Raw genomic sequence first — 14,461 nt, 5'->3', positions numbered from 1 at the left:
ACCTCTGCCTTAACTGCACTAAAAACTACAATTCAGCAGCAGTGTGAGTCATACTTGTTTTGCTAGGAAGAGTTGTGCCAGAATGCTCTCTCAGCAATGTCTTTGATCCTCTTCTCAACTGCAAACCCCTTCTGACCATTCTCTCCCATTTCTCTCCCAGGAGGCTTCAGAACCTAAGCAAAGCACTGGGGAATCTGAGATATCTCCAGCATCTTTGAAGGGGAAGGCCACTTTGCACCTATAAACTGCTCTGCACCACTCCTGGGGAACACTCTTTTTCTAAAATCTTCCTCATTCCGATTTTTCTATTGACAGCTTGTTTTTGCACTACAGCATCTGAGAGCTGATATTAGCAGATGATGATTAGCTGGACTTGACCAAGATTTGACTTGTCTTGCAATGTTACTGCAGAATGCAATGTCCTCCCCTCCACTTGTCAAAATACAAGGTTACAGCACCAGAAATCACACTATGAGTATAGAACAGAGCACGCAAAACAGTATCCATGACTGCCAGAAAAAATGTCATTTGCATAACCAGTCATGAGGAAAGTATTTGTCAAAAAATACATTATTTTCCTGATACGAATCTCAAAATGCTAAAATATAAGCTGCTAAGCAGTATCAGCAGCACTGATTTGATTGAACGTATTGCAGAGGATACAGAAATGTGAATAATTCACTTAACACATATCCCGTAACTGTACAAAAGACTTCTGAAGCAGAAGTTTGTTGCTGAAGGAATTTTCGTCATTTTGAAGACAGAAGCTGCTTGATTACCATGTGAAAAATCCAATTAAAGTTCTCTAGCTTTATGAAACACATTAAAACCAAACTTTAAAGCAGTTTAAACAATACAGATGAAGTTTCCCTATGATTCATTATTCCATGATGAGAACAGTTGATGAAACAGTTACAAAAAGCATTACAGTTTTTTAGTGTGGGACTGGAGAATATGTTATGGCTACATCGTGTAACACCCTCGAAGAGAAGGAGTCAAACCCAGCCTTAGTTTCACTTAGAAAGTGATGCCCTTAGGAACAGGCAAAAATGCTTGTGTATCAGTCAATGAAAAAAAACATCTGTCCTTTTTCAAGAAAAAAAAGACAGTGAAGGAAAAGGCAATTTTACCTAAAAGTAAGCCAGATTATTTTCAATCTGCAAAGTCATCTTTCTTTGAATGTCATGTACATACACTGTCAGTTTAGGTCTATTAAAGTTTTTTGATAAACTGAAATGAGGAAACTGTCTGACAGGAATTACAGTCATTTGTGATTGCTGTTAACTGGCATTTTAAAACATTCTCTGCCACAAATAGGAGAATTTATTAAGAAAAGTTTTACAATAATATACATTAAAAAAACATAAACAAACAAAAATCCCCCATAACTAATATACTCATAGCAAAATAAAATGTGAAGTCTTTGTAGAAGCACACATTTAAGTTGTCAATACCTGAAAACCTGCCAATGAAACCATGAACAGAACGTTGCTTTTGCACTACAAAAGCAAAATTCAATACTGGGGATCCAGACAACTCCTCAAGAAATGAAAGCAATTACAATTTAACACTACCTGTAAATACCACCTGTAAGTTACAGAAAGGTAACAAAAACAATGTATGTCCTGATTCCGACACAAAACATTCCTCTTTATAACAATGAAGACCTGTCTGCTAAGCATTTATAATGAGGGGGACAGCATATACTTGTAACTACCCTCATTTTTTTAATGCACTTGGGTGACAACTCTGAAGCTGTAGATTACGTGAGCGGAAAACACTGATTCTCTGTAACTAACCAAGCTTTTTCCTAGCAATGTGCTGGATTAACAAAACTCCAGTAACACAGTAAGTTTTTGGAGAACTGTGGGGGGCATACCAAGAGACTTATATATCTCAGACAGCAATCTCATAATTAGTGTCCCAGTCCAAGTTACAAATGTATAGAGGAGTGATTTAACAACAGACCTACAGCAGCACATTTGATTCGCAATTGTGAAAAAGCATCATCACAAAAGATTTAAGAGCAACAAGCTAAGTCATACCCTACAGCCCAGTGATGGAAAAGAGACTGAGTAAGCCAAATGCCTATTCCTTTTATTTCTAATACTAGTCATGAAGTAATTTTTCACAGAACTGAATAGCCCAATCCCTAATTAGAATGAAGAACCTCAGCACAGGACTCTTAAGCCCAAGCTGTTCTATGAATTTCTGCTTCATCTTTTTAACAAATTAGCTTCAAAGAACTTCATTTCCCAACCCCAAAGAACTGGGGAAAAAAGTATCCAAAGCCTCAAAAACAATGTGAGGAAAAAACCCAGCCCTGCTTCACACTAGGGATTAATATTTTGAAAATCCTTCAACTATGTGTCAAATAACTTTTTCCAGACACATAATTATTTATTGTAAAGTTCAAAAGCAAACTCAATGAGGCAGTGAGAAAAGGTATTATAAAATGCTGAATCTCAGTTTACACAGATGTAAAGTAACATCCATTTTTCTTCCCACCAGCTCTGAGAAGTTACAGTATCTTCCTATCAACGATAACTCTTACTTAAGAGCCTTATTTGAAATTCCCAGGTTAACACTTCCAGCAGAAAGCTAAGAAAAATATGCAGAGTACAGAAAGTCAATCGAATGATAATCTTGTTTTATAAGTACACACATGAACACAAAGTTTTGAGCAAATATGGCATGAAGATTCAAAAGAGCGAAAAAAGGATTTGATTTAGGTGCCTTATTCTCTTGAGGGCAGATCAAAAGGACTTTCAGAAGTTGCTTTTAGAGAAAAAGAATCTCTGTACCACAGGCCTAGTTTTGTACATCCTTCCAAAGGCTTCTTGTCTAGAATACAGTTGGCTGGAAAGGGGCCTCTGGATAATTGAGGCATGTACAATGCCTTCTGACCTCCCTGGTGTCTGTTTGGCCTTTTCCACTGATGAAAGAAACCAAACTTCCTTTTATTTATTTCCACTTTTGGAGATGTGTATTCTTAAACTGATCAATTTTCTGAAATCAATTCTCACATAAGCAAAGGTGGTATAAACTTAGAATTCTACACAACTTTACTTTTCCCTCACTTAAGAAATCAGAACCTAATTTACAAGAGAAGGATCATTGACATATCTTCATTTTTGAAGCTACCACTACATGAAATACTTCAAAGTGCAAAACAGACAAGAAAAAACAAAACATCAAGTTTCCACAGTCTACAACTTCAACATTTCTTCTGATTTTTATCTCCTCATTGATAGGCAGACTGGACAACAAGTATTCAGCATACCTGCTCCAACTTCTTTTTCTTCTTCTTCAATGTTGTTTTTGATACTGTCGTACTCCTCATCGATTGCCTGGTTGCCACGCATTTGAGACAGAATTCTCCGTGCTCTCTGAGTCTGGCCTTTCTGAATGAGCCAGCGGGGACTTTCGGGAAGAAACAGGAATCCAAGAAACTGTATAACTGCTGGTACAGCCGACAGGCCCAGCATGTACCTGGAAATAAATAAGCAAATAGATAAATATCTACTATTTGCCTATAAAAACATGCTATGAGAAGATTCAGTTACAGCTACTCAAAGTGTATTTACAGATTAAATCTTCCTCTCCTTGTATTCTTTCTCACTGTAAGTTAAGGGAGCAAGAATCATATTCTGCAGGTATTTTAGAAAACATGGCCCTTTCCTTCATTTCCAGGAAATCTAAAGGACACGTTGACTATTCTGCCACCACTGACTCTATTGCCATTGCTCCTGAGGACACTAAGTTAGACTAAATAAAAATCCTGAAATATTCTACTAGTATGGAAACTGATAAACATTTCAGTGACAATGATCAACAGAAAGAGAAAGCAAATGCATGGAGGAAAAATGGGTACTGGTGATGTCAGAAATGAGACTGAAATCTTGCTAATTGTTTCACTGACATATTGAAAACAAACAAAAAAACTCAGCCAGAGAAAAATGCATCATTTGGTTAGTAGTACATATACAGAGGCACATGTGCCAGTTTTAATTTTGAAGCAGAAACACTGAAAGAAGTTTATTTCACCAGCACAGCAATTTACACCAGATCTTTTAGAGCGTCTGCTTTTAAATCTTCAGTCAGGTGCAGTGCTAGGTTTTACATTAAAACTGCCTTTTAGATGCCATGGGGTTACTATTTGCAGCATTAGGATAGCTCCATACTCAACAGAGAATTACCACTGTTTAAAGCACAGTTCTGCTTCCAAGAATCACCACCTGTCACAACACCCAGGGATACCATTATTTTTTCCATCCAAAGTGGGGGAAAAGGTTGTGGAAGACAAGCACACCACCAATCTTCATGGGTGACGCTGGTCTATACACATCACATTTTTACATTTCTTCAATAGAACAATACAAAGATAAAAAGAATTGCAGAGCAATGTATAATTTTGTTCTGCTTTTTAAATCTGACCTTTTCCCATTTACACTTCACCTAGATTCTTTTCACTTTTATTGAAGACTTTAAAAAGTACTGGTGTCACCTGTACATTATTGCAGTTATCATGGATTTTACATCAGTGGATATAATCATTAAAACACCTCCAGAAACCAGTCCCTGTGAATACTGAGGTAGCCTGTACTCATAAACAGATTCACACCTTGACACCAATCAGGAGATTAAGGAGATTTGCTAATCTCTCCTCTAGCTCCTCTCTCCATACCTCAGGATGCATATTTTACAGGTGATTCAGCAGCCTCTCACCTGGATCTTTCTATACAGCATGCTATCAAATGAGCCTGCTAATTGAGTAGGAAGGAGAGTACAACCATTACTGCAAATCTTATGTTAGGGCAATGAACCAAATGTATTTGTCAAGTCCAAATGCACTTTGAGTAAAAACGGAAAAACACTTTCTTAGAGGCATTTGTGGATTTAACAAAGAAAAAGATAGGCAGTACAACAGGCAGAAAACTGGAGAATGGTAAAAAGAATACTCAAAAAGCAATGCAAAGAGAATGGCCATCCCAGGACAACATGCATGCAGACCAGTCTTCCCACCCTGAAGCTGAGCCCTTAAGTTCTTCATAGAACCATGCAAAATTTCCAAAGGTCATACAAGCAAATCTTGCTCTAGAAAGAATTCAGCGAGCAGCTATCTTTTTCTTTTTTCCACAACACTTTAAAAGTTATATAATTCATCATTAGTTAAAAAAGATAAGCATATGAACAAAAATAAATTTAAACCACAAAGTTTGTGGAAGGCTTATTAGTTGAGTAATCTTTGGTCAACATGTCTAACAGTGTCACTAATTCATTAATGTTCTCATTCCTCATTCACTAATGCTCGCATTCCTTAATGGCCTTATTTCTTCCTACACTTTTCCTTCTACACAAACATTCTGGTACCTGTATACAAAATACATACACCATTGAAGCTCACCAAACTGTAGATTCGGTATGTTCATTGGAAGGGTATTTAGAAAGCCTTTTCTTTCAAATGAAGAGTAAAACTCATAGCGATTAAAAACTACTCCTGTATCCTGTGAGAGTGCACATAATAGTATGTTTTAATGTATCTAAGTAAGCAGATTTAGTCCTTCAGACTCCTATTACTTAAATTTCTGCTCCTCCAAAGCCCTTCGGTCACTGCAACACAGCAGAGCCTCCAGAACTAAGCAGTTGGGTGCCTGCAATCTTAGGAGGCAAAATCAATCAAGGCTCCTGAAAGCTTGATCCAGCCTGTTAAAGCTACCAGCTGGACTCTATTGGATTGTTTATCACAGGCAAGATAAGAAAGAGATGTACAGACAGTGCTACCACACTGAAGTTAGTTTCCAATCTACAAAATTCTGATCCAAGTTGAGTAAAAGGAGTAGGACAGAAAGAAAATGTTTAGTTGAGGGAGAACATCCATTGCAAGTTCTAGAGTTGTTGTAATTTTCAGAGCAAGCCATTTTGATATAATCAATTTAGAGTAAAAGCAGACAATTTTAGACATTTCATGCAGTGAGCCAGCTTTCAGAAATCTAATATAGTTCTTTCCTATACAGATTACAAGACTTTGAGTTTGAAGCCAGATGTCTAGCAGACCTGAAAAAATCCAGCATGAAATTTAATAAGTCTGCTGTAACATTTCTCCTTCTCTGACATACTGCTGCAATACTATTAAGATGGCATTAGCAGGGTTTATAAAGCTAACCTGACATAAGGGTCAGCTTAAATATTTGTTTTCTTTGGTTTATTTTTAATTTAATATCCACCATTTCCAAGAACAAGCAGAGCCAAGAAAAAGTAAAGTTCCTTATTGTTTTTTGCAGCACTCCAGTACTTAGCCACTCAGTCCGTAAGAGATAGAATAATTCCTGTAATTTTCCTTTTTTTTACGTAATGACTCAGGAGTAAACATTTGTGATTTCTCTCCACGCATTTGCTGGCCACTCTTTCCAGGTGACAGACCATCTGTACTCTTCCCTGCTCAGCCTTTAGTTGCCATGAACTAGCTGAGGAGAGTACACCACCCCAATTAACAGCTCCAGCATTGCACCTCACCACTGTGGTGATGCCTGTTTCTTCACAGAAAGTTTGACTTCGCTTCGCTTCACTCAATGCAGCAGAGCAGTACTTGGCACATACATAAAACACAGCATTACTGCCTTAGCAAAAGTCACCCAGCACGTGCCAGCAGGCTGCAGAAACAATTGCTCTTCACTACTCAACACACCATGCTGCACTTAGAAGACTGGGACTATGAATGTAAGAGGAAACAAACCAGGAATAACAGCAGATTACTAAAATGGTCACACAACTGAAGTGTGTGCCATAAAACAAGAGGCTGAAAGAACTGGGTTTGTGCTGCCAGGAAATAGATTTTTATTATTCTGTAACTTTTAACTATTAATTTATGTTACAATATCCTTCAATTCTGATCAGATTACTACTGCTCAGAATAAGAATATTTGAAATTCACCTCTAATTTGCACATACAGCATATTACTTACTGCAAATTTGCCTTTTGAAAAATCAGCATGTAATTATTCTAAACGCAAAAGGCAAGCTACCTTCATAAACATCATGACAATCATTCAAGCTTGTGATGCATATGTATTGCTCTTCCATTTTAAAGCTTAGTTAAGTAAAAAAACCTGTGCACACTGTGAATATTAAGCTGAAGTGAAAGCAGTATGGATCTATTCTGGCCAGAATTAATTACTTAAGTTCCATTTTAGTATACACTTTTACCACTTTCTATGTAAATTCCATTTTACCAACAAGAATTATGATAGCTGTCAACCAAATCATGACTACGCCAGTCTGCTTTCAACAAGGGCGACTCACAAACCTCCATCCATCCTTCGCGAGGTAGCTGAAGATTCCATCGACAACACTTGCGAAAAACTGCCCTCCAGTGATGAAGAGAGTGTTAATGGTGACTAATCTGCCGCGTAAGTGTGGTGGAGCCACTTCTGCGATGTACACTGGCACAGTCATAGATGCTACACCTACAAGAATAAATTCAGTTACAGTTATAAAATTGAAAGAGATACAACACATTTTCATCATAACATACTATTTTGTGCTGGGTTTGGCTTTGACAGAGGTAATTTTCTTCATAGTAGCTAGCATAGGGCTATGCTTTAGATTTGTGCTGGAAAGTGTTAATGATTCAAGGATGTTTTCGTTATTGCTCACACAGAGTCAAGCCCTGTTCTGCCTCTCACCCTACCCCACCAGTGAGGAGGCTGTGGGTATACAAGTAGTTGTGAGAGGACACAGCCAGGACAGCTGACCCCAACTGACCCAAGGGATATTCCACGCTACATGGCATCATGGTCAGCATAAAAAGCTGGGGGAAGAATGAGGAAAGGGGGGACATTCAGAGTGATGGAATTTGTCTTCCCCAGTAGCCATAACACATGGAGGAGCCCTGCTCTCCTGCAAATGGCTGAACACCTGCCTGCCCGTGGGAAGTGGTGAATGAATTCCTTGTTTTGCTTTGCTTGTGTGTGTGGCTTTTGCTATACCTACTAAACTGCTTTTATCCCAACCCATGAGTTTTCTCATTTTTACTCTTCCAATTCTCTCCCCCAGCCCACCAGCAAGGAGCAAACGAATGCTTGCACAGGGCTGAGCTGCTGACCAAGGCTGGGCATGACAAGCAGTAACTGACCTGAGCTGGCTTTGGTGCCCAGAAACACCACAGAAAACACCACCTCTCCTGCCCTGAGGGACCACCCTAACAGATGGAGTCAAAATTCATGGACTAAAGGAACTCAATGGACATTTATGGATACTTTACAGACACTACACAGGGGCAGTCCATACACTGTGGGAATATCTGTGTATAATATCAAAGGATGGGAAGGAGGTTCATGGGTTATAAGAATGCACTGCATCTAAATGGAATATGGGGTGGACATTGTGCTGGTTTCAGCTGGGGTAAAGTTAATATTCCTCATAGCAGTCAGTAGGGGCTATATTTTGGACTTAAACTCAGGACTTCATGTTTAAAAAATTAACTATATTCCAGTCAAAACTGGCACACAATTAAATGGAACATACTGGACAAATTAGATTTCTGAGTTCCAAAGGATGAGACTAAAGAAAATGCAACTAGCAAACTCTAGAACTATACCCAGTGCAAATGGTTGCTAGCAGCTGTATTAGAATTTCAGGGTTCGACATAATGACAAAAAGAATAACTATCTTCAATTCACATTGCATGTATACTGAGACTAAATAAAAGGATAGATATATCTCTAATTTTGAAAGAAAAGAGATGCTATGATCCCAGTAAGCACACGTAAGTCAAAGTGACTAACTGAAGAGATCAGGTGGTCACAGAACTCTGTTTAAACAGGGTGCAGCACATGCTTTGGTATTCCAAATCCCTATTTCTTACCAAGAACCAACACTGACAAGCAGCAGCAATTTCTTTTGTAATTAAAACTGGAAGTACATTGGCAGCAGCTGCCCAAAACTTTTTGACTGGAAGTACATTGGCAGCAGCTGCCCAAAACTTTTTGACTGAAGTCAGCTGAGATATAACATCAGCACTGTGAGCAGAGCCAAGCCCCATCAGAGACACCACATTTTCCAGCCTGGGGCAGCTCCACCAGGTCCATACAGACAGCCCCACAGCAGCACGGGCCAGGGCCAAGGCCAGAGCGAGAAATGGGGTCACCTACAAGCATGCACATGACTCCTGAAGCACATCTACAGTTCCTGGTTTGTGTCACAGTAGAAGGGCTTCATCATGGGATGGTACACGCTCCAGCCAGCACCCCATTGCCTGGCTGACTCATCAAACTAAGAGCACAAAATCATCTTTAGCAACAAGACTAGTCTGACAGGACTGCTGGGAGCCTCCAAAAGCTCAAGCAAGGAATACAGATTGTTTAATAAAAGCATGGCATGAGAAGATCCTTTGTTGCAATAGGTAAACACTCACAGCAGCCTCTCAGCATAACCCAGTTCCCAGCAGAGCCTCCCAAGACATGCCAATGCCTCCTCCTCCTATTGACTGAGCAACCAGCACAGAATAAAAAACCCACATAAAAATATCAGGGGAAGAAAAAAAGCATTAAAAATTTATTCAACCAATCTTCAAAGCCAACCAGAATGCACCATGGAAAGAAGCATTCAAATAGTCCTTTGTGTTTGACAGAGAAGTGAATTTTCAAATCCAGCCCACCACTACAGGTATTTCTCTCCCATCTTTCACATCAGTATTTGAAGTAATGCCAATTAAAGTGATGGACACAGCACACATACTAGAGAAAATCCTTTATGGGAAAGCACAGGAGTATGTCCATTTGCTGCAAACAAAAGCCACCGAGGACCCACATGAGGCAGTGGCTGCTGCAGTCCTGGCCCAGAGGCTGTGCCTTCCTGCTCCCCCAGCCACCCCTCTGCCTTGGGCATGTCACCTCTCATGCTCATGCTCGTTCCCTCACTGCAGTGTGGCCATCCTCCCACAGGCTTCTTGGGACTGTACATTAAAATATATCTTTGGCATACATAATCACATAGTGAAGCTAATTGGAGAAGATGGCAATATCTGTATGTGGTTTTAACTGGAAAGCAGTTAGAAAGATGTGCACAACCAAAATTAATACATGCTCTGTAAAAAAGCTACCTTTTACCCCCTTTCAGCTCTTAATGAAGACTGATTTTATACAGGACCTGCAGAGGAATCTTGTTCAAAACATGGCAGCCAAAAATGCTTCTCAGGCATCCAAAAAGCAGAGCCACACTGTTGGCCAGACCAGCAGCTCTCACTAATGCTCAGTGCACACCATCAGCCCTGAGACACTGCTAGAACCACTGGTAGCCCCAGCTATGACACTTGCCTCTTACAGGTAAACCTAAAACCTGTTGCATAACACAGGGGTAGCACGAAAGTTAACGTGTTTGTAAAAAGTCTTGAGCAAGAGCCATAATGACAACAGATTTATTGTTTCTGCTGCATTCTTTTCACAAGTTAATAACTACAGGAATAAACAGAGAAAAGGAAGGTTGCACACCTCAACATTCTTGTCACAGGTCAGCCAGTAATACCAACTATTCAGCTGGCATTAATACAATAGTTGAAATTATTTCTTATCAAACGTGCAAAAAATAGCACAAGATTTCTTAGGGAAACCTAAAGGTTTAGAGTATTAGTTCAAAATTACACAGAAGTGTCTAGATTGCCAGAAACATTTAAAGATCATCTAGTCCAACCGCTGTTCAAGCTGGGCAGCCAGAGCAGGCTGCCCAGAACCAGGCTGTTAGACCTTGGCCATCTCAACATGTGGATCTCCAACCAAACTGACTCTGTGATTCTGCAACTTCCATGCCAGCTTTCTCACCCTCAGAAATGTGTTCATAATGCTGCTGTCTGAAACAGCCTTTCTGGATTTCTATTCAGACCTTACTTCCTCAACTGTGCATCCCAAAACCGACAGGTTCAAAACATTCAGGCAAAAATCTTAGTTCAGAAGACACATTTATTATGTATTTTCAATTATCTTTCAGTATCAAAACACGTTTTTCTATTCTGAGTCCGAAAGAGTGCAGCAGGAGCTTTCAGGGAACAGGGGGAGGCAATTAGGAAAGCCTTCCCAGTTTATCTGACTATCATGCAGCAAGCATTTACACACAAAAGCAAAGTTCTTCCTGAAAAAAACATGAGGAATAAAAGTAGCTACTGTGAAACATATCAAAATAAGGGAAAAAACTGTATCACTTTAAACATAAAATGTTTTAGATTCTCTAGTATTATTTACATAACTCATTTGCTTTCAGTTGCCTTAGAATGCATCATTGTTCTCCAGACTTTTCTCCTCTAATTTCCATTTAAGACATACTAGAACACAGGAGAGGAAGTTCTTCTGAAAATGCACAGTCAGAAGGGCAAGGCATTAAGTATTAGTCAAGTATAAAAATCTCTAAAATACATAACCAGTATTTGTTATGTAATTATTTTAATAGCTAGATATTAAAGAAATTTGAAAACAAAGAACAGCTTTCCTAGCAAAACAAATACAGCTGCAGTGGAATCTTTCCTTAATCTTTCATATGAGAATGCTTTTATTTACACTGAGATGACATTTTCTAATATGCTCTCACCATTAAACTGCTCATACCAAATAAAAGATTCTTGCTGCAGGCAAGTATATTACTACTTAACTAATGGAGCTAATAAGTGACAAGACATGAGAAAAGGAAAATTAAAACAATTAACTGGAATCTGTCAGAGAAGGCTGAAGCTCTACGTTGTGCACCACAGCCACGAAATATGACAGCAGCCAAGTCCAGTCTTTATCCACTTGAGTAAGCAAGGCATGAACTTTCTGTCCTCATTAAAGGATATAGCTTAGAAAAAATGTAACAGAATTTCCGTAAATTTCTACTAGAAGATGCATCTAATTATTATACAGGAAGAATCAGATGACACAATGGGCTGAAGTCATCATATTAAATGTTTTTTCACTCCTAAAATCACTTAGGAGACTAATTACTAGGGCTCCTACTATAATCTGCAGATTTACCATTAGAAAGCAGAGACAAGTCTGTACACAGCTCAATTTTAAGACAATCAATAGAACAAAGGAGTGAAAAGACAGCTTAGAATCACTTTATTATCCAGGAATGTATTTCCAGTATGAACATGTAAGCATCATAAAAAATTAATTAAAAAGTTCAGAAATTAAGCCAACAAACTTACTGACAGTAGAAATAAAAAGATCAATGAAGGAAAACGCCTATGATAATTAGAATTATATTTTAAGAAATGAGATTACAGTAGAAAACATAAGGACTAAAAAGGAATCCGAGTTACTGTTTAGAGAATGCCTTTGAGCATAAATGCTAAGGAGATGGAATAATTTTAAAGACTTCTTTTTGCAAGATCAGACTGATATAAACGTACCCTATCCAGATCAGGACTTCCACTACAACTCCTGTCATATTTCCTGCAGATAGGAGGGAAGGTGCATCATAAAAAAAATGGATGAGCAACAAAAGCTGGAGACAGGATATTGAACGAGATGCACTTTTACTTCTAGCACAATAAAAAAGCTCTAAAGTGCTAGGAATGTAAGTGTCAGTCTTTTCACTGGCACCAGCCAATAACCAGTGTCAGGAGCAACAAAAACATAGGAAAGGATTCCTGACAAACTTTTGTTGTTGCTGCTGCAACTCGGTTACTCTTTCATGCTTAGTATAGAGGACTGATGGTTAACTAGAAGGAGGCACATCCAGCAGCTGGTGTCTCTTTGTATCATGGTTCTGTCCCTCAGGTCCGGTTTGTGCTGACCCTTTGCACGAAAACCAAGCAAAACAGGGAATAGAACCAGCTAGAAGGATCTTCACCTGCCTCTTAAGGGGTTTGGACCACTTATCTCCCTAAACAGTTCACGATGAGATCAAAAGACTGTGCCAGCCCATAGGCAGAGCTAGTTATGACAATGGAGTGACCTGAACCACCACAGGACTTGACTGTCCAGCTGGAAACTAAAATTAGGATGTGAAATAATCAGGAAAAAAGCACAAAGAAATCTCTGATCCTATTTCAGAGTACAGCAGCTCAGTCATTAATCTCTTTTAAAAACAAAGAACACACACAGCTCATCACAGAAATTTGTGCTGTTAAGAGCTCCAAATGAACACGCAGAAAATAAAACGTTTCCTTTCATAGAGTCCTTTTGTACTGTTACAGTTAACACTTCAGCTTTCACTAATGACAGTCAACCTAAGGGGATAACAGAGTGCCTTATTAAACATGCTAATAGGAAATACTTGAGAAAGCAGTGCATTTGAATGCTGTTCTAGTACACTAACCACTTGCCTAGCAGATCAAGCTAAAATATTCATTGCACAGCTTGTATTTGAGTGTGAACATCAGGGAAAGCTCAAGTCCCCTCTAATATCTGGGCTTCATACCCACTGCACATATCTAGTAAAGGTATTATCAGCAGTTTCTAACTGGTTACTGAAAGTTATTTCAAGGATGATTGGCAGCACAATTTCCCATTTAGTATCTTCCCTATGTCAGATTAGTAGAAGCCCATTTTTTAGCTGTGGCACAACTCCACTTGGCCACAGCAGAGCTCTGAAATGCACAAGGGCAGTGGGAGAAATGACCAGCACTAAAACCACATGACAACATAAATCACAGTATTGGACAGACTTTGGGGCAGGTCTTCCAGAATGGGGGTCCAACATCAGCAACCTTCATTTAAGTCTGGTATTTTAATACTAATTTATTGAATTGTAAAGAGCTGGTTCATCATAGCTAAAGAACCTGTACTGTTGAACATCTAATAGACTAAGTAATTCCAGACCTTTATTTCCCTATCTAGCCACTAGCCCAATTCAGTGTGACCAATATTGTAATTATAACCAAAAACCTATGTGGCTTCCAACTGTGAAGGAGTTAAGGACCAGAACAATCTGAAGAAATACAAATTAAGTTCCTCACTTGTTGATATTGTCTCAGATTTATAGAACAATCATATCTTAATGAGCCTGAATGTGTAATTCTTTCTGTTGACCACAAGATTTTTTCACTGTTGTGTGTTATCAGTATGGATCAAAACCACAAAATCCTTCTTCTCTAAAGGAAACCTCAAATTGTGTCCAGTAGAAACAACCGAAGCTATCATATAGTAAATGCAATGCCCCAAAAAGACAGAATTAGCCTTACACAATAGTAATTTCAAGTTTCAAGCTCTCCCTTGTTCAAAAGATACAGAAGTAAATCCAGCTCATAAAACAATCAAGATGCCAACAAAAAATTCCTGCATCATTAAAGTGTTAAGGCTTTCTCTGGGATCTCCAGGACAGCATCTCAGAAGAACAGCCTAGGATAATCACATATCATAGTAAAGAGACATGAATATTCAGCAAAGCATAATCAAGGAGGGACTATTTATCACAGTACTGATTTTCCTACACTGAAATTCTTCAAGTCAAGGAATATATTTAATCTGGAAACTGGGGGTATGAAATG

The 14,461-nt window shown here is 38.8% G+C and overlaps 1 protein-coding gene across 2 annotated transcripts in view; it reads right to left on the bottom strand.

The window, feature by feature from the left end:
• The window catches only part of SLC2A13 (solute carrier family 2 member 13), a 141,479-nt gene that overhangs the window by 107,356 nt on the left and 19,662 nt on the right, over positions 1-14,461 (bottom strand). For both annotated transcript variants that reach the window (XM_085041183.1, XM_085041173.1), the window contains exons 2-3: positions 7,307-7,466; positions 3,284-3,492 (exon numbers count right to left, since the gene is read on the bottom strand). In XM_085041183.1, the coding sequence (XP_084897309.1) occupies positions 3,284-3,492; positions 7,307-7,466 (369 nt within the window). The remainder of the gene's footprint in view (positions 1-3,283; positions 3,493-7,306; positions 7,467-14,461) is intronic.

The sequence above is a fragment of the Lichenostomus cassidix genome, chromosome 1Aa (assembly GCF_008360975.1).
Source record: "Lichenostomus cassidix isolate B80296 chromosome 1Aa, HeHo_3.0, whole genome shotgun sequence".
Taxonomy (NCBI): domain Eukaryota; kingdom Metazoa; phylum Chordata; class Aves; order Passeriformes; family Meliphagidae; genus Lichenostomus; species Lichenostomus cassidix.
Note: the sequence above shows the minus strand (reverse complement) of the source record. Positions and strands in the feature narration are given on the sequence as shown.